The sequence below is a fragment of the Watersipora subatra genome, chromosome 3, assembly GCF_963576615.1.
Source record: "Watersipora subatra chromosome 3, tzWatSuba1.1, whole genome shotgun sequence".
Lineage (NCBI taxonomy): Eukaryota > Metazoa > Bryozoa > Gymnolaemata > Cheilostomatida > Watersiporidae > Watersipora > Watersipora subatra.
In genome coordinates this window covers 58,577,108-58,601,611 of record NC_088710.1, presented here as the reverse complement: position 1 = coordinate 58,601,611, position 24,504 = coordinate 58,577,108, and the positions used below count along the sequence as shown (strand labels likewise).

General features: G+C 37.5%; 1 protein-coding gene across 1 annotated transcript in view; it reads right to left on the bottom strand.

The window, feature by feature from the left end:
• The window catches only part of LOC137390073 (neurexin-4-like), a 31,491-nt gene extending 18,546 nt beyond the window's left edge, over positions 1-12,945 (bottom strand). Inside the window, exons 1-12 of the mRNA XM_068076315.1 lie at positions 12,853-12,945; positions 7,319-7,462; positions 6,610-6,797; positions 4,542-4,683; positions 4,242-4,448; positions 3,946-4,124; positions 3,655-3,819; positions 2,104-2,356; positions 1,768-1,917; positions 1,342-1,495; positions 534-640; positions 248-376 (exon numbers count right to left, since the gene is read on the bottom strand). Of these exons, the coding sequence (XP_067932416.1) occupies positions 248-376; positions 534-640; positions 1,342-1,495; positions 1,768-1,917; positions 2,104-2,356; positions 3,655-3,819; positions 3,946-4,124; positions 4,242-4,448; positions 4,542-4,683; positions 6,610-6,797; positions 7,319-7,462; positions 12,853-12,937 (1,903 nt within the window). The 5' untranslated portion in view covers positions 12,938-12,945. The remainder of the gene's footprint in view (positions 1-247; positions 377-533; positions 641-1,341; positions 1,496-1,767; positions 1,918-2,103; positions 2,357-3,654; positions 3,820-3,945; positions 4,125-4,241; positions 4,449-4,541; positions 4,684-6,609; positions 6,798-7,318; positions 7,463-12,852) is intronic.
• Positions 12,946-24,504: the final 11,559 nt, after the last annotated feature.

Here is a 24,504-nt window from a genome sequence, read left to right as displayed (position 1 = left end):
AAGCAAATTTACTTGCATTAAAGTATGCACATGCCATCTGCCAGTAAATTATTATAGTTTTGTTGCAGGTACAGCAATTCACACATCGATGTTTGCATGTAAAATAAATACATCGGCTGTTGAATCCATACACGAGTAACATTAAAATAATGATGTGGTACGCATGAGTTAGAGCCATGTAAGTGTGCAGAAAAGACAGCCCAGACTGAGCTAACCAAGTACTCAGTACAATGCTAAAGATACTTGCTGTTGTCAAAGCAGTAAACAAAAAATGGTTGCAATGAGCCGGCGCCGTCAATATCTATCATAGTCTTCAGGACACCAGCTTCTTGGTTGTTCAGTTCAAAGACACGAGAGCAGGAGTTTGGGTAGAGAGCTAATAAAATATACCAAATACAGAGAATGAGAAATGAATTGCCACTTCAACAACGTAATGCGATCAGGTAGGCTACTTGATATGTTAGACAATTTACTATTTAAGGGGCTTGTAGAAAGGATTGATATTGCGACATCAAACCAAATGATTGACTTACATTGGTGACAGGTTGCCCCTTCATAGCCTGTGTCCGTACAGTTGCAGGTGAAGCTCTTAAATGTCTGCATGCACTTACTGTTGTGCTCGCATGGATTAGGCCGGCACCTACAGTTACCATGACAATGAGTGAAGCCTTTTTCAAACACCTTATTGTCTAAATAGCCAGCATGAAGAATTTAGAATATAGATAAACTATGTCTATATAATGTATGTATGCTATATCTATCATCTATATATTATATATATATGTATACTATATCTATCATCTATATATTATATCTATCATCTATGCATTATATGTACACTATAATATTTATCATATATATATTGTATGTACAAAATATCTATCATCTATATAATATATGTACACTATATATATATAATATATGTATGCTATATGTATCATCTATATATTACATGTACAACATATTTATTATCTATATTAACAGTTACTCTCACGAGAACAACTAAAATAGTAATGACGAAAATTGAGTCTTTTGTCATCTCATGTTTAGCTGTTTGCAGAGAAAAATAATTTGGCAAACAACAACCACGGGCAGGTAAAAAACACAATCAGCATTTTGTTGATAGCCTCTACACAAATTTTGTTTGCTGTTTATAGTGTTGCTCTTCGAAATATTGTCAGATAAAGATTAAGGGTAGCCATAAGATTTGCTGTTCCAAGAATAGTGATAATTATCTTTGCTATTATAGCCAACAATCTCAAAAACCAAAGTACAATTTATGTACTCAGGCTTGTTAGCATAAGGAGTGGCAGCAAGACAAGTACACCATTACAGCATTACCTGTCCTCCATTCCGCAAGTGTCCATCTCCACTCCTGTGCATTCTAGAGTGCCTCCTGTTCCACATAAGATCGGGCCTTCATCCTCTTGTGACTCAGTTTGAACATATAGACCTCGTATGCATCCGACAAAGCCAAGCTGATCTGGCCGGCCGCCTACATCCAGATTACAACTCTGAGTAACATGGAAAAACTGGTAATTGTGCGATCAAATCGCTAAAACATTTTATAACAGACATTTTGCATATGAAATCAGACTCGACATAACCTGCTGGCTGGTGAGTCGCAGGGAGGGGTTAGACGGAGTTATAAGACGATGTTCTCATTGAATCTCATTACTAGAAAATGCTACTCAAGTGTGTAGGGTGTGACAGTTATCCTGATACCGCCCCAAATCACTTGGCATGCGTGTCAACACAAACACTCACCTCCGATATAGAAAACTGCGGTTGTCATGAAGTTGATACCTCTGGCAGTATCAAATACTTTGTTATCAATGATCAGTTCAATCTTATCGGAGGAAGCGATAAACTCTAGGGTGTGCCAGAGGCCGTCAGCGTACGAACCATCTCCATAGTCTACAAGTAGTCCATAGTTAAACGTCAGCGATGATCTGTCCACAATGGCGTCAAGCAAGTCACATTAATAGTAGGAAATGAGCATTGGCAAAATGAAAATGGGTACATGTATTTTCAAAGCAAAAATTGATAATTGATGGATGTATTTTAACGCAGTTTTAGCGATATCTCTCACAGTGAGCTCACCACTTCTGGCAATTTCTCGAACAGTGAACTCGTTCAACTTGGCTTTGAATTCAAACTCCACAAAGCCTTGCTGGCCGATGCGCAGGTTGAAGTGCCCTCCGTCAGCCAACTCATTGTAAGCAAGCAGACGGTCTTGATCATACGTGCGAAAATCTAACTTCAACCTCAAGTTGTTTGCAACCTCGAGAGCGTCTAAAATTTTGATCTTTGCACTCGTATCTGGCAGGGTCATTGGCTTAGACTCCTCAGTTACCTAAAAATAAAAAGGGATGTGATTATAAAAGTGGCTGTAGATATTTTATAATACTGAAGACTGTCGGAATAGTCCTCAAATGTTTGAGTTGTTGTCATAAAGCTAACTAACAAACTGCTCTTACATAACTCACACCGTTATACAAACTTTATACCTTACACAACTTTATACACATCTCATCATTTTAGTAAACTTTATACGCGTCTCATCATTTTAGTAAACTTTATACACGCCTCATAATTTTAGTAAACTTTATACACGTCTCATAATTTTAGTAAACTTTATACACGTCTCATAATTTTAGTAAACTTTATACACATCTTATCATTTTAGTAAACTTTATACACATCTCATAATTTTAGTAAACTTTATACACATCTCATAATTTTAGTAAACTTTATACACGTCTCATCAGTTTAGTAAACTTTATACACGTCTCATAATTTTAGTAAACTTTATACACGTCTCATAATTTTAGTAAACTTTATACACGTCTCATAATTTTAGTAAACTTTATACACGTCTCATCATTTTAGTAAACTTTATACACGTCTCATCATTTTAGTAAACTTTATACACATCTCATCATTTTAGTAAACTTTATACACGTCTCATAATTTTAGTAAACTTTATACACGTCTCATAATTTTAGTAAACTTTATACGTCTCATCATTTTAGTAAACTTTATACACGTCTCATAATTTTAGTAAACTTTATACACGTCTCATCATTTTAGTAAACTTTATACACGTCTCATAATTTTAGTAAACTTTATACACGTCTCATAATTTTAGTAAACTTTATACACGTCTCATCATTTTAGTAAACTTTATACACGTCTCATAATTTTAGTAAACTTTATACACATCTCATCATTTTAGTAAACTTTATACACGTCTCATAATTTTAGTATACTTTATACACGTCTCATCATTTTAGTATACTTTATACACGTCTCATCATTTGTCAGTTATGAAATCTTAGCACTTCTAATTAGCTAAATTTCATTCTGGAGAATACCGTTCATTTGTCTGGTTGATTTTGGTCTTTAAATTTTGCAGTATTTATAACAATAAAATTAAATTGGAATTACGAGTCAACTGAAAATTTTTTGCCAGGTTGACGTATAGAAGCGAATATTGATAGCAACTAATATACTGTAGATTGCAGTCATAGGCTGTTACCATCTAATATAAACGTAAAGTTTTGCTAGAAATACAGATTGACAAATAAAAGTAGTCAGAATAAAACTGAATGAAAAGACAAGCCACTGGAAGTTCAGCATACGGTTACTCACGCTACAAGAATCACCGACAGTGCCAGATTTAGCGAACCGAGGCTCAAGGTTCATGTCACGCGTCATGTGGATGCCATTCCAAACAAAGTTCTCGATACAGCCAACATAATTCTTCTTGACAGTGATGCCAGGCTGGTAAAAGGTGGTTACTCCACCCAAGTACAGCTACAAGCATTAACATAGCTTTAAGACTGTCATCAATCGGTCCATCACCAGCATAAAAGAATAACAAAGTCCACATTCTTTCACAGTATCCACTCATGAGAACCAAACGCCAATCGGTGAACTCACATATCTGTCAAGGTCAAGTCTCTCGAACTCTCCATCTACGGTGATGTTAACCGGGACTCTGTCAACGCTGATTGTAACATTCTTCTTCTGTCGAATGAGCTCCACATCATGCCACTGGTTATCATCTAGCAAGCTGCCAACAACACCTCTTGCAGACGCATCTGACCAGCCAAGCGAGCCTACATTACGCATCAAGAAACTGGTAAAAAATCTTTCCACTTGATCAAAACCAGAAGACACACACAACAAAACAATATTGAACGAACAGAAATTAGCAAAGGCAGAGTGGCACTCACCAAGATTAACTGCAGCATAGAGTCTGCCTTGATAGAGCTCGAGGCAGATATAATCGCCTTGGTTGCTGCCGCCATAGAATATCAATCCTTCATCAGAACTCGTCTTCATACGAAAACGCAAAACATCGATTGCGGTGAACAAATAATTCGGAGTGTGCGCGTCAAATGATATCCACGACAAGCCGTCAAAAGAGGCTGGCTTACCTTCTGCAATAGATCATGATAGAAGATAAAAAATATCCCAACTTGAGTTAATATCAAAAGATATGAGTTATCGAGTTATACAGACTTGACACTAACCATAATCACACCCATAAAGTTCCACCCTCATAGCAATGTTTATGTTCCATCTTTGTGGGTAAAAGCGCACATAGCGAGCTACGACTGGGTAGACAAACACATTCACATGTGGCCTGTCATCATGCGTGTTGCCTAGAAACACCTGAAACAGAGAGACAACTACATGTATTAGCGAAATCATTTACTAAAAGAGACATGCAGCTTCAAACAGAACTGTACCATCATTCAACAACTTTGTACTCATAGAGCGACTTTGCAACTATTAGCTGAACATATGACCAGTAATCAACCATTAGATATCAATACTACACGGCTATACTATTCTACGTGTGGTTTGAACTATTTACGTTGTAACATTTTGAAAACTTCCCGTATAACTAATTTCAATGTCTTTACCTTCTAAGATTTATTATTCCCAAGTTTTCCTTATGCTATTAAATTTTATCAAATCTTAGCAGTTCTAAAAGGTTTAAAAATCCGGGCAAAAACAAAAGCCAGAGCTTCCTTGTAATATTCAACTATAACAAATGTTCCAAGCGGGTGTAATGCATAGCTGTTTGGAAACAGAATTATGTACCCTTCCCTCCTGTCTACCGCAGTTACTGACATCGCATTGCCAATTTTAATCCTCCAAGAATTGAACTCTTTTAAAAACTTACACTGGACAAAAGAATTATTTGAAATTATAATGATTGTACTTGAATTTCATTTGTTGAAGTAGATTTGACATTATTCATGCATTATTATTTTATACAATATGCTGTTTAGACTCAAGTTGGTGAAAATTATTTGTAGCTGTAACAAAAAATGACACCTAATTCATTACGTCATAAGCAACTTTATATACAATCATTTCTCAGTCATTTTTAAACTTTCGTATTTTTACAACAAAAAAGTTTTAGTTCTTACTTTAAATCATTGGCACCATGCAGTAAGCATTGAATCATTGGCACCATGTAGTAAGCATCGAATCATTGGCACCATGCAGTAAGCATATCATTGACACCATGCAGTAAGCATTGAATCATTGGCACCATGCAGTAAGCATTGAATCATTGGCACCATGTAGTAAGCATTGAATCATTGGCACCATGTAGTAAGCATCAAATCATTGGCACCATGCAGTAAGCATATCATTGACACCATGCAGTAAGCATTGAATCATTGGCACCATGCAGTAAGCATTGAATCATTGGCACCATGCAGTGAGCATATCATTGACACCATGCAGTAAGCATTGAATCATTGGCACCATGCAGTAAGCATTGAATCATTGGCACCATGCAGTAAGCATATCATTGACACCATGCAGTAAGCATTGAATCATTGGCACCATGCAGTAAGCATCGAATCATTGGCACCATGCAGTAAGCATCGAATCATTGGCACCATGTAGTAAGCATCGAATCATTGGCACCATGTAGTAAGCATCGAATCATTGACACCATGTAGTGAGCATATCATTGGCACCATGCAGTAAGCATATCATTGGCACCATGCAGTAAGCATTGAATCATTGGCACCATGCAGTGAGCATATCATTGGCACCATGCAGTGAGCATATCATTGGCACCATGCAGTGAGCATATCATTGGCACCATGCAGTGAGCATATCATTGGCACCATGCAGTGAGCATATCATTGGCACCATGCAGTGAGCATATCATTGGCAACATGCAGTGAGCATTGAATCATTGGCACCATGCAGTAAGCATATCAAGATATACAATAAAATCACTACGAGCTTATTCATGCTGGATTTCTATATGATGAATAAATATTAAAACTTATGTACCTTATGCAGCTGATAGGTAGTCATTTAGTATTAATTTCACTGTCTCAAGGCCAACCAAATAAAGAATACAGGTAATGGTAGCATACGGTGAAAATAAAGTTCTACCGAATATACAGAAATAGTGATATTTCTATAAAAACATCTGTCGTCTGTAAAAGGAATTCCTATAAGCTATTCATAACAGAAATCACAATGCCATCAAATCGTATTAATTTTATTGACTTCTATACAAATCAATGTGTGAGACAAACAAACTAGAGCATAAAAAATTACCTCCGGTTCACCCAGATCATTAATAACAGCCGTGAAGGTTGTATTGTCATTGCTGTAACGAATATGATAGTCTACTACAAACTGCCCACTCCCGCGATAGCCCTGGGTCACTATTTTTGTGATGAGTCTCCTCTCCCCAAGGTCAACTTGGAGATATTGGTTATAGTTGTTGGATAATGGCTGCCAAACTACAGATAAGAAAAGTTTGCAAACAAGTAGTAGAGTGAAACTAAAACACGTCCAACAATGACATACGGTGTTCCATTTTTAATAAATGTTTTGGTAATAACAGTGCATTCCCGCTCTTATATACTCTCAATCTATTACGATTACATGTATAGTTAGTTAGTCTCAACAAAACTCTGCAACACAAAATTCTGCTCTACGGAAAATAAGCCAAAGAATACTACTAGTAATCTATGGCTATGAGATTTATTAGAACATATAGAACTTTACCGCAGCTGCCATCATCTGAGTACTACATACGTGCTATAACTGGCCCATAAGGCATGCCACCGCAAAGCTTGCAAGATCCCAAATTTAAAAGCTTGTAGCGAAATTCCTTATAACAATCACCAAAAAACCTAATGCAGTTGTAGCTTGCGCTCTGTTACTCAACAGGTCTCTAAAGGCTGGAATAGACAGATGATCAATGAAGCAATACATTTATGAAAATGTAAGAACGTTGTGCTCTAAGTATCAGACATACCGCTGTTATGGAAGAGGCGCCCTTTAGAACCTTCACGATTATTTTGTGACGAACTAGCAATTATTTGATCATCTGGTATATAACGATTGCTCCCAGGATAATTGGAAACACCGAATGCTTCACTTTCTATACATTGTTCTAGAGCTGCAAAAGAATACTGCCTAATTTATAAACACATTCTCTCAATAAAGGAAAGAAAATTAACAAATCATTGAGTTGATGCACTAAAAAAACTGCACATGCTATGAAGCTAGTCACAAAATATATTCTGAAGTTATAACAAGTAAACAATCCATGAGAACAAACTTTTTTGTCGCAAGATTTCAGGGTAAATTGCGGTTGTTAAGTGAATTCAAGGTATTATTGTGGAAATGAGTTTGGGTTATGGTAACTTCATGACGATGCCATCGAACTATACGCCCTGCACATTTGCCTAGCAAGATACATCATAATGCTTGCATGATTCAATTGCAAAAAATTACATAACCAAGATTAATTGCTTGTGCTCATATAACAATTTAGCCTACAGCTACCATTTTTATTAACATTGCAAAACTTGAGATAGGCCTATAGGAAACTGTTATGTGAACTTTTGTTCAAGCGCCTAATGATGGCAAAGCAGCTTGACATGGACCCTAAAACTTATTATCTACGTAAGATGCAATCCTGATGCATAGTAAGCTGCAAATTGAGTAACTTCTAAAAATTCACAGATTCAGGTGAGGTACGATATGAATATAACCATTCCATGTTTTTAATCAGATAAGCTGTTCTAAAAACCACTATCGCTAACAAAGAACAGTTGGAATCGCAAGCATTCACCATGTCATCACCAATCTCAGTAATCCATTTAAACTAGATTATGTACATAAAAGTAATTGTGATGATAGACATATGTAAACAAACTGATGTAAGATGGCCTTGAGTCATCTGAGACAGAGAAGTGCTAGCCAAGTAGAACGTTGTAAAATTATCCTTGTGCAAACTTACCACCATCAATGACTAAAAGGAGAACCCATTAGTAAGTGTCTCATCTCGAATAAGACTGATAGCAAATATAAAAGACGACATTAAAAACCAGAGAAGCAGAGAGATCCTAATCTCCATCTAAGTCTTAATCATCAGGTAGATTTCACTCAATAACACTAAAACATGGCATTTCGATATATGTACTAGTAATGACCATGGCATATCATTTGTATCATATCATATCGAAGATTGTACAGTTGCACATATGATGTTTTTATTTTAATGCTCATTAATCACTTCGTGTTTGCATTCTACGCTAACCACCATTCATACTGCTGATCATTGTATAGCTGTGGTTTACGAAGTTGATGTTTTTGACTGATTGTACAGCGTTTACTGGATCTTGTGAGTCGGTGTCTGTTTTGCAAGTGTGAATAAAAGAAGTGTGTTGCTAGAGATTGCTGTACAACTTGCCGACATACTGTGGATTATTATCATGGCTCAAGTCAAATTATCGGATATAATTACCAAATATGAAGACAGTTCTTCTGGAAATTTTGCTGAATGGTTTGAAAAGCTAGAACTGGTGGCCAAATCGCAAAAAGCCGAGGACTTGAAATCATTCCTACCTGTATTTTTGCATTGACTAGCCATTGCTTTGTATAAGCAGCTAAAAAAGGACAAGAACGATTACGCTGAACTGAAGGCAACATTGTTAAGTGCTTTCAGTGTGAGCCGCTATGCTGCATAAGAGCAGTTACAGAGAAGGGTGCTTCAGGAGAGTGAGACTAGAGATGTCTAATGTAGCGGATATATGAAGGTTGGTCCCCCTTATGGGACAAGACTTTGCTGAGCCACTGTTAAAATGGGCCTTTATGGCAGGGTTGCCAGTAGATGTGAACTCAATTGAAATCAATGGCAGCTGTGAAGAGCCTTCAACTTAATGAGCTGATAACCAGGGCACGAATGTTATCAACAAGAAATCAAGAATTGACATGTGCTGTGGGATACGACAAACCAAAAGGAGCTTGTTTCAGGTGTGGTTCGCTTTCACACATGGTCTGGGAATGCCCCAAATCAACCAGCAGAAACACCTTGGCTGCAGCTAAGTCTGTCAGGCGCTGCTTTGTGCACAAGCACATAGCCAGGACCTAACCGAACAGGCCGAGAAATGGGCAAGAGGAATAATCAGCACCAGGTGTTTCCTCAGAGCAGCAGTAGCTGAAGAGGTGCTCCCATTCATATATATCCATTCAACCAGTCCATTATGTGCTCGTCAACTTAAAACATTAGTGAACTCAGGGTTGCCAGCAGACAGTGATTAGCGAGAGATTCTGCAAGGAGATTAGAGTGCGACCAAGGGGGCCTCAACAAATGGTGATGGTGTTGAATGGGGAGACAACAAAGTGTGGTGGTGAGGCAACTGCTGATTTATTGGTCGATGAAGTCTTGGTGAGTAAACACTGTTTAGTTGCGCCAAGTCTAGTGTGTGATGTGGATGTAATTCTAGGGTTTGACAAAGCAATCAAGTGGAGTGATGATGAACAGCGATAGAAGCGACTTATGGCTGTCAAAGGCGTGTGCGTCTGTTGCGTCATCAATGGTGGCAAAGTTGAGAATTGATGACACAGATTTTGTAGCAGTTTGATGGAGAAAAATGGACTGTGGAGTAGAAGAAAGGAGAGCTGAAGTTGAATAACCAATGTGGTCAATATCTTGTGCCACCAGAGCATGCTGAGGGTTATGAAGCTGAAGTGAGTCAGTGGATAAAAGATGGGTGGTTGGAGCAGTATGATGCAGCAATTCATGGTCATGTTAACTGAGTGATACCTCTGATGGCAGTACACCAACCTAATAAGCTGAAGAAAATACATCCAGTCAAGGATTATCGTGAGCTCAATAGCCATGTTGAGAGCAGACCAGGACATGACACCACGATCTATCAAGAAAAGCTTTGTGAATGGAGGAAGCAAGGGACAATAGCATGTTTGTTGGATCTGAGAAAAGCATATCTTCAAATCCATGGGAGTCGACGATTACAGCGTTTTCAGTCAGTGAAATACAAAAGGCAGCTTTATGTGATTACAAGGATGGGGTTTGGACTGAATGTTGCCCAAAGGTAATGTCATGATAATTCTTTCACAGGATTGTCAAGTGAAGCAAGGGACAGACTATTAAGTTGGTGACATGGGTTAATGAGACAGTTGTTCAAGTGGGGAAAGTAAAGAAACTTTTGCAGACTTATGGATTGGAAACAAAACAACCTGAACCCTGAGTGATAATCGTGTGCTGGGGCTGAGGGTGAAGTGACAACGATGGAAAGTTCAAGTAGAGCAGAGATGGGAAGTCCCAACATTACCACAGAGTGTAACCAAACGTCAGTATTTTTCAGTGTGCGGCAAACTAGTAGGCCATTATCCAGTTGGGAGATGTTTGAGAACTGCGTGCAGCTATGTGACGAGACAGGAAAATGAAATGAACTGGGATGAACTTAAACCAGTTTATGTGTGAGAGATGATAAAGGAAGTTATGAAAAGAGTTAATGAAAATGACCCTGTGAGAGGCTGCTAGGATGTTCAGCCACACTTTGACTGCACGGTGTAGCGCAAGTAGTTTGGAAATTGGTTGCTGTCTTGAAGTTGATGGTTCAGCGATAGAGGATGCAGCGTGGCTAAGGAAAGAGGATGATGTTTCACACATCAATGTTGTGGAGTTGGAGGCAGCCATAAAAGGCATGGAACTGGCGTAAAAATGAAAAAGAAGTAATATCAAGCTTATAACTGATTCGGAACGTGTATGGCTAGATAAGATCCATTTTGGAAGACACAAAAAAGCTCAGAGTTGGCAGTTTGAGCAAAATAGTAATTAAATGAAGACTTGGCGCCATCACTAAACTGATTACAGAATATAAGCTCAAAGTCACTTTGAGTATTGTCCCATCAGAGAAAAATATTGCTGATGCTCTCACATGAGTCCCCCAGAAGTGGCCGAGAACAGTGTACGACGATGTTGCCAAGCAAAGGTGAAGATGTGAAGCAGATCAGAAAAATACATGACATGAGCCATTTTGGAGTTGACAGAACAGGGTCAGTCCTGTTCCGTTCCATGTCCAGTTCTGTCCTGCCATCGATGAGAAGCTAGTAGCCAAGGTTGTGTGATCCTGTCATATTTGCAAGTCAGCTGATCCCGCACCAATTGTATGGGAGCAAGGACATGTAAGCGTTTCTGAACAATGGCAAAGACTGGCAGCAGATGTAGCGGGAAAGCCATACTTGACCCTCATTGATTGTGGACCAAGCAGGTTTGCAATTTGGATGCAAATGAGACTGCAGAGCAGGCTATCAAGCTGCTTGGCAGAATACTCCTTGAGCGAGAGCCACCAGTGAAGCTGCTGTGTGATTATAGACCGTTTCAAGAGCAGCAAAACTAGAAACTTTCTGGAGAAGTGGAGCATAACATTGGTATTTTGCTGTACATACCGGCAATGGTATAGTAGAGAGACATCACCGGCTGATTAAGCGGATGGTAGCAGGTTCTGGAAGAAGTGTGGAAAAAATGGTGTTTTGGTACAACATACCAAGCTCTGCCAACGTTCTGCTTGCTGCTGTCGTCTATAACTATGAGACCAGGTTACCAGGAGAGCATAGCCGGAAGGGTAGACCAGGAGACCTACGATCTAAAAGGACTCAAGAAAATTCCTACCGGGTCGGGGACAGAGTCTACGTGAAACCGGAAAGAGCAAAGTGTGACACAGAGTGGAAGCAAAGCACCACCAAGCTGATTTCTGATCAAGTTGTGGAGGTTAATGGGGTGAATCGCCACGTGGCTGATGTGAGACTTGGCAATTAGCAGTTTAAGGAAAACTTGTCTCTGGAGAGCAATCCACATAGTGTAGCTGCAGTTGAGTTTGCAATTGGTGACAATCGTACAGATGAACTGAGTACCGGTAGTAGCCATAGAAGCGATGATCTTGACAATAATGACATAGATAATGATAGTGCTGACTCTGACCAAGGTTTGATCAGGGAGAGAAAACCCCCGAGATGGTTGGCAGATTTTTATGTTGATTATATGAATTTTGATCACGAGACCAGGGGGAATGTGATGAGCATGGCATCTTACTTACTAACATATCATATCGAAGATTGTAGTACAGTTGCACATATGTTTTCATTTTAATGCTCATTAATCTCTTCTTGTTAGCATTCTATGCCAACAGCTATTCATACTGCTAATCATTGTATAGCTGTCAAAGCAATTAGCTGTGGTTTACGATGTTGATGTTTTTGACTGATTGTACAGCGTTTACTGGATCTTGTGAGTCAGTGTCTGTTTTGCGAGTGTGAACAAATGAAGTGTGTGGCTAAAAATTGCTGTACAATTTGACGACACAATAATACTGGTACGTGAGTGCAAAAGCGGCGTCATCCACAATAACAGATATGACGTGAGGTAATATAATTCTATGCAGATCGTCAACTTGATCTTTTAACTAGCATTTACGCAAGCTCGTTATGAATATATCAACCACCAAACACCTAAAATTATAAAAAAATACACCTCACCGTCTCTTTCAAGTTGTTGAGATGCTGCCAAAGATACAGAAGCAACTAAAATCCATATTGTGTGGAGCATTTTTAGCCGTGACATATTCGCTGTTCCAGCGAAGACTGACCTACTTAGCTAGAAATAAAAGAAGTTGATGTAACAATTTTATGCTACATTTGTAAGAAAAAGCAATGCATATATCTTTTTATTTAACATTGTTTTATATGTTAAACATAAAATTAATAAAATAAGTTTTAACCTTTGTAATACTCTTTTAAGAGTAACGCGCAATATCAAGGTTTTGAGGTTCCCATGCACTTTTTAGACTGTCTGCCGACCGTAGTATGTTAGGCTGTCACCTGACCAGCGTGTTACCAAACTTTAAACGACAATTTTTTATTTCAAAATATGACATTACGTACAACGATGTTGATGCAATTTGTAAATTTTCATAATTTCTTATTAGCATTTTACATATAGCTCATGTGGTGTAATTATAATCGCCTTATACGTGTTGTGTTACCTACATTGGAGTTGCCTTTACTTATATAATATTAGAATCAGATACATGTGCAATTGCACATCTACATTGTATATCAGTTCTGATGAATGACATTTTAAAGATAACTTTGCGATGTGTACTACCTATTTGAAATGCATTCCGAAAGCAGCGGCCCTCATTCTTATTAGGTTGCTCCATGAATAAACTCTTACTATCAAATACGACATAATCAAAACACTACAAATTAGATAAACAATATTTGAAATTTTGTGTTTACTCAAAGCAGTACACCATTTTTGTCACATTCCGCTGAATCAACATTCCACAAGTACGCTGCTTGTTGAGAGATATGCCGTAACTAATATTTTGACCGAGAATTTTAGAAAAAGGTATGAAGTATATGCTAACATATAATTGAATAGTATCTAAAACTAATGATATAAAACATGATATGGGTGTTTATATCATTGCTAAAACTAAGGCAATGCCATACTGTTTTTGATCCTGGGACATAAACAATCATGTTTCAAAACTTTAGGTCTATCTATATCCGGATATGGGATAAGGATTTGAGATCAAATAACGAGCACAGTGTGGGTTCTGTTGATATTATTTGATTATTCCCAGTATAAATGTTTTCAAAAAAGATATGAGCGGTTTCTATTTATTCAGCTCAAACTCAAAACGTGCTAGTCATCATGAAACGTAAACACATAGCTGAAACTGCTAAAACAAAATGTTTTCTGCTCTATAAAACATATGATAACTAAAACATCTGGTCTATTTCTACAACATCTCCCTTCTGAGACAATAATTTGATAATGAGATGGTCTTTTGCATAAATTGATTGTCCAGAGCCTCCTAAAACAAAGCAATCAATTTCTGCTATCAATCTATGCGGTTAATGGCTAAGTGTCTGCGACGGCCTAACCTAAAAGGTAGGAGGGTGTGAGAGGGGGTCGCAACAGGGGACTGATGACTAGCTTTTGGTGGTTCACCTTTCGGAACAGGGATGTAGATGAGAGCTGATTGATTGCGTCTTATGTGCTTGCCATTGATGTGAATGCTGTAGCTTCGAGTTCCTGGAATCTCTTTATCTACAGTACCTGATCTATTCATATCACAAATGTGTGCCCTTTTTTTGACAGGCAGCGCTGGAAGCTCGCGAACATTATGGCGATCATCGTGATTCTGTTTTATCCTAGTTTTGTAGGCCTCATTTATCTGGTAGTGAATAATATGCTCTGGTCGGTTGTCTATTGTTACGACAGGGACTGTTGTTCGAAATTCACTGTTCATGATGAGTTGTGCAGGTGAAAATTCAATCGTGACTGGTCATGTTCTGTAAGCTAGAGGTCTGCTGAAGGTCTGTTGACTTATCCCAGGGGTCGGCAACCTTTTCCACTCAAAGAGTCATTTGGACCCGTTTTCCGCAGGAAAGAACGCAGTGGGAGCCACAATCCCCCTTTGATATTTTCAATTAAAAATAAATACTACATGTGATTTTTTTTTGTTTAGCTTTTATACCATGTTTACACCATAAAACGAAATGATGTGGCATGTAGAATGATTTAAATGCTGAGAAAACAAAATTACACTTTTGCAAACGACAACGAAATAGTTTTGGCCATTTTCTTGGCGTATAAGGTGTACTACCTGCATTAGTGTTGTTGTTAGTCAGTAGTGTTGTTGACGATATTGCGGTCCTGAGTGGCTGGCCAGTCTTACTAGATTTATAAATGTTTAACCCCGTTTGTTGACAATATTATAAAGTATCTAGTAGCGATCTGACCCTCTGCGTGAATCCGGTAGCACGTTTTTCTGTACTTTTATGTTAAAGTTAAAGCCATTTGACAATCATGTGATAAGGTACTAATAATAATAGAACGTAAATAATGACACATAACAAGCGACAATGTTTGATTTATCATTATAATGACATTTTTTTAAATTATCTTACAAAATTTAGTGATAAAACTTTTATAGTTTTATGAATTACTTGGTATATGGTGAAAAAGGAAAAAATCCAAAGTCAGAGGGAACCACAGCCAGGGGATAAAAAAGCCGCATGTGGCTCCGGAGCTGCAAGTTGCCGACCCCTGACTTATCCAATATGTTCATCACTGTTTGCACCATTAGTTTTGCAGCTCAGTTGCTCTAGGGTACGTAAGAAGAGACGTAACTGCCCTAAATGGACGCTGCTGCACAAATTCCAGGAAGTCCTTTGAAGAATATTGTTCTTTCTTGTCTGAAATACACATTTCAGACATTCAGAGCCTTGCAAAGATACTCTTTAGGTGATGTATAATCTTTTGAAAAGTAGCTGTTTGCAACACTGCTAGTTGTGAGTACCTAGAGTACAGATTTACAACCAATAGGTAATTTCTGCCTTTGTGGTAAAATAGATCTGAGGCCACTACTTGCCAGGGTTTAGCAGACATTTCAATAGGTCGCAAAGGTTATTTGACTTCTGGTATTTTGACCCAACCTGTACTGCACATCTTGACCATCTTTTCTGCCATTTTTGACAGTCCATGCCGCAAGGCTGATCTTTTCGAACGCTCCACACATTTAGTGATTCTCAGGTGTCCCTCATGAATCTTGTTCAGTATCTATCTTCTCACTCCAATAGTGGTACAATAATTTGGTTTTGGTATACCAGTAGATTGTAAGATGGATGTATTGTTATAAGTGCTCTCTTTTCAAATTTTTGGTCTGATAACATTATCAGTGCAAGACAAATATGGAGAGCATCTCATTACTGCATATCAGCATGGTATCTGTACAACAAATCACTTGTGGTATCTAAACAAAGAGTCAGGACACTCTTGCAGGCACTTGATCCAAGAAAGAGCCTGAATGCATTTCACCAGCTTTGTTGCGATTTGCGTCCCCCTACATTTTTGAGGTCATAACTAATATTAACTATTCTATAACAACAGTTTGAGTACTTAATGATGGGAAAGCTGATAGTGTTGTGCTGGTTTACAAGACTAGCTTACTGACTAGGAGATAGATGTGTCGCTACATTACCAACCGAGATCTTTGACAGATGTCCTTTCAAATGTCACTGAGCACATTTTTGCCTATCATATTTACGAGAACCTTGACAGAGAGCAACTGCTTAATTGACTTTTGGTATGCATTTAGGGTTCAAAAGGGGTATGAGTCTCAGCTGTTGTCTCTGGTCTCGGTGTAGATTAATAGTTTTGATGATAGGATTCAAACTGATATGGTTGTATTGGACTTTGCCAAGGACTTTGATGTACTCTTTTATATAAAAAATGGTCTATGAGTTATCTAGGCGTGGGGTCTGTCCACGTCTGTAGGATGGGTTTGTAATTGGCCCAGAAGGCCATCACATTTCATAAGTGTTAATGGTGGCACTTCAGTTCTACATAGGGTAATGTCACGAATGCCTGGGGTTCAGTGCTGGGGCCACTTCTGTTTTTTAATAACATAAATGGTATGCCCGATGTGCAAAACTCAAGCTTAAGGCTTTTTGCTGATGACACATTGTTTTGTTACGGTGAGTATCCTGAGGATTGAGGACAGCGTTGTAACGTAACACGACCTGGACAATCTAGTAAAGTGTGCTGATGATTAGCAAATGCGGTTCAATATGAGTGAATGCGAAACTATGTCAATTGTTAGATCAAACTGTCTGATACAACAATGTAGCCACCATATACAAAGCACTTACTTGTTAATAACCCTTTTTTGAATACCTTGGTGTTGCAATCAATAATAGGTTTTCATTTGATGAACATGAATAATATAGCAGAGAAAGCTAATGGAATTTGACATAGGTTAATGAGATTATTAAGAAGATGGTTTCTTACCATTTGTGGGTCCAGTTTGAAATATTCCTCTACTGTTTGGTCCCCTTACCTGTTCTAAATTGTATTGGTTGAAATGATAGTAACTTATTTCAGAGAAACAAATTCCAAAAGTATTATTCAAGTTCAAAATGTATGTAAAAGCGTCCTCTATCCAAACTTAATCGGTTAGAAACAAAATGTAATATAGGAATTGTCTTCTGCTTATAACATTGACAAAATGAACACGAGGGAGTAACTCCAAATCCCTTTGAGAACTGTTGAAAGTTTTTTTTCAGTCCTGAAGTTACTGTCCTGATAACTAGTAGCATTCATTAAACAGTATTCTAAAATTGGCAAAATAAACATGAAGGATCAACTAAAAAATCCTTGACATTACTTCATAAAATATATCAAAAGACTAGAAAGTATAAATAGAAAGGCTTTCCACGGGTCGTATCATCTCTCAAAATACTCGGAGATTAGTGACATCATGTACCAGAAGTGCTGGCCTCTTTTACAAGATTGATTGAGGACTGCTGATGTCAACTTTTTAAATAAAAAATTGATTGTTAACTACTCAATTGAAAACGTCACATAGGGGAAGGCGGGGTACAGTGTGCCAAGGGGCAAAGTGATCCACCATACATTTTTTAAATTGTAATTTGTATTTGGAGTTATCGTTTTTACAAGAGGTCATGTGATCACTGGAGGTCCTTTTGAATAAAGAAAGAGCCGTGGAAAGCTGAAGGTAAGAAATTTATTACCAAAAAACTGTTTTTTGTAAATTTCCAGCTTTGAGTTTGTGGTCTTCATTTTGCGTTAATGCTTTGTTTTACATAAATAAAAATGTAGAGAAATATTACTCCATATGATTATAGTAAGCATGTAAAAAATGAAAACTCTTACGCATCTACAATTTCTTGCATGCTTATTTTTCTCAGGAAAAGTCAATTGGGGCAAAGTGAGCCAATGGCTCACTTTGCCCCGCACATACACAAACTCTTGAAAATGTTACACAAAACTAAAGCAAGTACTGCTTACATTTTAGAATGGTACGAAACTACAAAGGTAAAACTGGGCAGGCAGACATAAGTCAAGTAGAATATGCTGCAAGGATTATTGAAGAAGGAAATGGAAAGTCAATTCAAGAAGCTGCCAAAATTCATGGTGTGAACTGTATGACTCTTAAGAGGCATATTGAAAAAGGATGTGTTGGAGGTGCACAGCGTAGAAGTAAAACTAGTTTATACCAAGAAGCAAAAAGAAGAGTTGGCTGGCCATGTAAAAAATCTAGACAACAGATTTAATGGTTTATCTATTGAACAAGTATGTAAACTAGCTTACGAATACAGCATGACTAATGACTTGAGCATTCCACCAAGCTGGTCAAGAAACAAGAAAGCAGGTGAGCCGGTGTTTAAAGTGTAGCAACATGTGTCTAATTGGTTTAGATCTACGCTAAAAACATCCAAAGTAACTGTGACTAAGAACAAGACAACAAAAACTAAGAAAAAACAGCAAACAGATTCTTCATCAGAAGAAGAGAGTTAGCCCAAGAATTATTGTGTTCTGATGAAGAAAGTCCAGATGAAGATGAAAAGGAAGATGTGCCAACTCCTACTAGAGACAATATTAACATCAAGGATCATGTTTTAGTTTGGTACGAAACTAGCAAAGGTTGACTTGCAACAAAATTCACATTACAGTTATTTGGTATCAAAAAATTCACCATGTCTTACTCTGCTGTGTTGCAGGTGCAAAATATGTGGAAATGTGATTACAAGCTCTTAAACGCTCAAAAACGAAAAGCCGCTGTAGATTGGAATCTCTATATTTCGATGACGTAGCCATGAAATTTGGTTATCGTCTTGTCACGTGATGTTCTCACGTGACAAGACGGCATGCAACACAACAGAGTAAGACAAGACAAGACTCACCTGCAACACAGCAGAGTAAGACATGGTGAATCTTTTGATACCAAATAACTGTAATGTGAATTTTGTTGCAAGTCAACCAATAATGTTTAGTATGCAGGAAGAGTCATGAAATGTAATGAAAACTCTGTTACCATCAATTTCATGAGAAAAGCTGGAGACTGCTTTGTTTATCCAGAGGAGGAAGACATTCATGATGTTGACTTCGAATCTATAGTTATATTTTTAGAACAGCCAGTAAACACTGGTGGGACTCTGAGGGTTAGAAATCGAACTACATTCAGAGTGGATTTATCTGCTTATACTGTAAGATAAACTATTTTCAATAATACTGCTGATAGAGACATTGTGGGCAACACACTTTTTACTACATTATTTCACGATAATGCTCATACAACTTGCTTCCACATTTTATGTTATAAACTATGTATATTTAGTTTACCATGTTCTCTGTCTTAGTCATGAGTCAAATTTAGTTAGCCCATTGTCACACTTTATGTTTTAACACAGTTAAAGATATCAAATATATATTATGTGCAAGCAAATCACATATTTATTGCTATGGCTCACTTTGCCCCATTGGGTGGATCACTTTGCCCCGGTAATGGGGCAAAGTGAGCCAGGTGTAACATGTTGCAAAAACAATAAATTCTCGCGATTGATCCAAAATGGAGCATTGCAATTCAAATACAATAATAAACACATGTTGAACTTTCTATAGACCAAGTTTCAGCTCAATTCAAGCAGTCACTTATATTTTATTTGAGAAACAAAAAAATTGGCTCACTGTGCCCCGTCTTCCCCTAATCCACTATTTGGTGCCACAAAGGGACATGTAACAACAGATGTTAAAAAGAACTCTTTTTTTTATCGAACACTAAAAAAAATTAGGCAATCTTCATCCAAATAATCACTTTTTATATATTGTCTTTTGTAAAGCTTTAGTAAAAAAATTTCACTTCACCATAATGCATCTTAGATACGAATGTAATTAATTAGTATAGATAAATACATGAGATATCAAGAGCCTATAGACTCCTTATTCAAGTAAAAAAGACCATTATGTTAAAATGACTATCTTTAAAATTGTGGTAAAGCGCAAATTGCGCAATGTTTTAGGTAAAGAACTATGAAAGTAAAATCCAGTGTTTCCCCTCATTGCCAAAGGAGTACTCCCTGCAACCAATCTAGTCTCGCGATCATCAATGGTATTTTGCAATTGACCAAATTTATCAAAAAAAGGAAGTATGGCTGTCATCCCATAAAAGCCTTCGCATCAGACATTCTGGAATTTTTGTGTCTCAACTCCGAGGAATCAATTTCCTAAAACATTTTCACCTTTGTAATGCTCTGCCGGCCTTTGATCCCTGCTATGAATTTAGCTGCCTTTTTCTAGACACCCTCTAACGACTATCTGGCATACCAAATAGTGGTCCCAGACCTCACTTGCATAATCTAGCAGTGGTCTACACAGAGCGAAATATGCGACCCCCCCTTACTCTCATGTTTAACAAAATGCGTTTCATCATTCCCAATCTCAAACTAACGTTAGATGTTATTGTATCTATATGTATATCTCAAGTAAAATTGCCTAAAATTGAAACGTCATAATATTTAAAACTGTTCACTAAGGTTAGTGGTTTACCATTGAGGTAAAACGTTACACTTGGATTACTATTAACCTTCTTGGCAAACCGGACATTTTGTATTTATCTACATCACATGTATCAAACTCACGGTCCGCGGGCCACGTCCGGCCCACTTTGTAATCATATCTGGCCCGCAAGATCATTTTACATTATCATTATTCATGCCCCATCGATATGAAGCGCTGATAATATAATCCTGCACAGATACTACGAATCCCACAATGCAATGCTTAAACTCCATTGACACGTACTTCTCGCGTCAATTAAGCCTGAAGTTGTTTTAGAATGATATTCCTGTCTGTTTTTATCCCTATTTATGTTCCAAAAACATTTTGTTTCAGTTTGTTAGATAAATGTTTATCCTGTTCGGCCTGTGAACTTGATTGTGTTTTGAATCTTTGCCCCTTGTACAATTGAGTTTGACATCCCTGATCTATATATGTAAATCTCAGTGTTTGTCTGTTGGTCTGTCATGTGTCCAGTTATGATGATAAAGTTTTACCTAGGAAAAATGCCTTTTGACCTTGGATTTGACCTTTGCACCTCCAGTTCTTGAGGCGGGCGAGCTAACCCATAAAGCCGCATGGGCTCCTTTTGATACAAGGCATTAATCATACTCATAGTCAATATATCGGTTAAAAAATGCTTAACGACGCTGTGTGACGCGTAACGTCATTAGAGCTAGCCTCACGGCTCTCATTACAGTAAGTTTAGCATTATTCTAGTTTAAGCAGCGTAGTGTGTTTTCAAGTTATGATCTATTTGCCCTATTATGTAGAACACGATGATTTTTCGCCCTCGCCATACAACATATTTTTCGCCATACAAATATCAACAAAAATATCGCCCGAGTTTCAAATGCGGTTGTTGGTCTGTTGAATATGTCGGAATAACAAATACAGTAGATGCTCCTACAATGCAAATAATCTGTTCCAGGAGCGTTTACATTATGGGGATTTGACGTTATAAGAACATTGAAATATATATAAATTGCCTAATCGTTCCTTATTAGTTTGCATCAAAACTTGTTTCATTTTTCTGATCAATTTCACAGGTTTTATAGACAATGATTGCAGTAATTTTACAACAAGTTGATGGGAAACTCTCATATTCGACATCCATTTACAACAATTTGTTCATCTTTTCTAGACAGCCAAGTTTATTCTGGAAAACGAATAACAAATATTTTATACACCTCTAATAGAGCAAAACAAAAATATATTTTATGTTAAAAAGAGCCGTCTACTTGTTCTTAGTTTAGCTGTATCCAGGAAGTCAAGGTTATGATAAAAGATAACTTTCGATGGTTCTCGTAACTTGTGACATTCTGATTGGTAAACCGGCGCTGGAACACTTGCACCCATCAATTGCCTGACAAGAAGTCTCTGATCCAGGTAACCATGTATGGATCAATATTTGATTTTATCAGTTTGCCAATTAACAAAGCGTGAGCAACTCTGTCGAATGCCTTAGAAAAGCTCAGTATTGCTGTTTAAACTGTATTATTGTCTTCCACAAATTTCATAATCTCGTTTACAGTAGTTACTAGTTGGGTTGCACAGGAAAGTCCCCTTCTGAACCCGTGTTGACGTGGAATGTTTTCAAGATCTTTATTGATGTTGTTAAGCACAATATGCTCTAGCAGTTTGCATAAAATGTATGTCAGAGATACAGGTCTAAAGATTCTATAGTCTTCCCACTACTTTTTTATGAACTGGAACAACATTGGCAATTTTCCAGATACCGTATCACGAAGTTGGCCAAAGAATCTTCCTTCCTCAATTTTTCTGGGTCGTGTGCTTTTCCTCTTCAGGCCTCTCAGCAGTTTTAGAACTGACGCTTGTGATCTTTATTGGGCATTTGTCTGTGGGAAGATCAGCAAGGTCAAGCAGGCACATGTTTTCCTTTAAAAAACACCTCGGAAATAGTTATTAAAAATCTCAAAGGCTCTCTTATTTTTAAAAATGATCAGGTTTCGAGTGTTGTTTCTAGTGTTTCTTTTATAAAAGTAATAAAATGGTGTACCGTCACCTCTTTCTAATGGTTCAAACAACACTCTGTTGTAATATTCCAGTTCCATATTTCGGAAACTCTTTTTGGTGTTTCACCTAGTTGGTTTGTACTTAGCGTGGTTTTTTTCATATCTTGTATGTTTAAATCTATCCAAGTTTTCGTTGTTGTTTAACCGCCCATCTGGCTGTGTTATTAAACCACGTTAGCTCTTTGCTATTTTTTCTGTTTATACATATAGAGACATACTTATTGACAGCCAGTTTGATAGCAGTTTCCAGTATCTACCAAACTATGCTAATGCTTTACTTATTACCAATTGCATTGTAATCTCCGACATAACCTCAGCTGCTAGTTCACTAATAGATTACAAATCAGCTTTATTGTATAACCTAATAAAAAGGCAATCATGTGAGTATTTAAAATTTGCTGCCACTCTGATTTTGATCAGAAAATGATCCCTGAGACCAGTGTTGATCACTCCGTAGTCATATATTAAATTTGACCTATTTGTTATGACTAGATCGAGAGCATTCCCTAGATGGTGTGTAGGCTCAGTTATTATGTTATTTAAATCGTGGGATAACAGGTCATTCAAAAATGTTCTGTGTGAATACCTTTGACATGAGCCTGATCAGACTTGTATAGCACTCCAATCAGTATCTGGAAAATTATAATCCCCTGCAACTAGCGTATCGGAACGCGAGAAATCTGAGATCAGCGAACCCAGCAATTCATCTGTTTCAACTGCCTCTCTTGCCAGTCCTGGTAGAATATACAAACATAAAACAAAAAACTCATTTCCATTCTTAACACATCCAACTCTGACACAAACAAACTCTAACGGGAAAAAAGATCCCCTGAAAAATACTTGTTCTTGAGGTAAACTTCAATAAAGTCGACCTAACGCCGTCACCTTGGCAATCTCGGTCATTCCTATAAATGAGTTTATGGGGAGAACTCAGAATCATTTTATCATCGATTGAGGGATCAAGATGGATTTCGGTAGTACACAGAATTTCATACTGAAAGCACAGAACATAGATGCCATTAAGTTAAACTCTTACATGTCTAGCATTTAGCAGCAGTATGTTCATCGCTGTTATTATTTGTTCGTTTTTGTATTTTCTCTTTTTTATTTGTATTAGGAATGTAGATCTGCCTCCCTCTTTTCTCTTAACTCTTTTTTTTCTCAGCTTTTTTCTAAGCCGAAAATCCTCTTGTTTGTTGTTTGTGAGATCTTTACTCGCAAAATATCAGTCTGTTTCATATCATTAATTATACTTAGCAATTTCCACGTTTGACTTTGTGCATTTTCAGCTAGGGTGAAGCCACTTTATGTTTTTAGTTCAGACTAATTACTTGGGTTCATATACCAACAACAGTGATACAGATGATGACTTCACAAAAAATGATTGTTGGAAAGTCACATAGCATCATAGTACTCATGATTTTTTTATCTCATGATTGTTGGGGCTTTTTTTATACGTATTGTCTGCTTGGGCTTCATTTTTCATTGCTTGACATCACTTTTTCCATCAAACAACCCTCAACAGATATCATGGTCGATCAGTTAGAGTAAATGGCATCAAGCTATGGATGGATTTTCTAGAGCTAGCATTTCTTCATCTCTTCCATGGCTGACATGTAGTCAACAGTATGCAAAGATTACAGAGTGCAGTAGTAAAGCAATATCTGATAGCTAGTTCTGCTACCAATGTTGTCGGATTTCACTCATTCTTACTAAAATCAA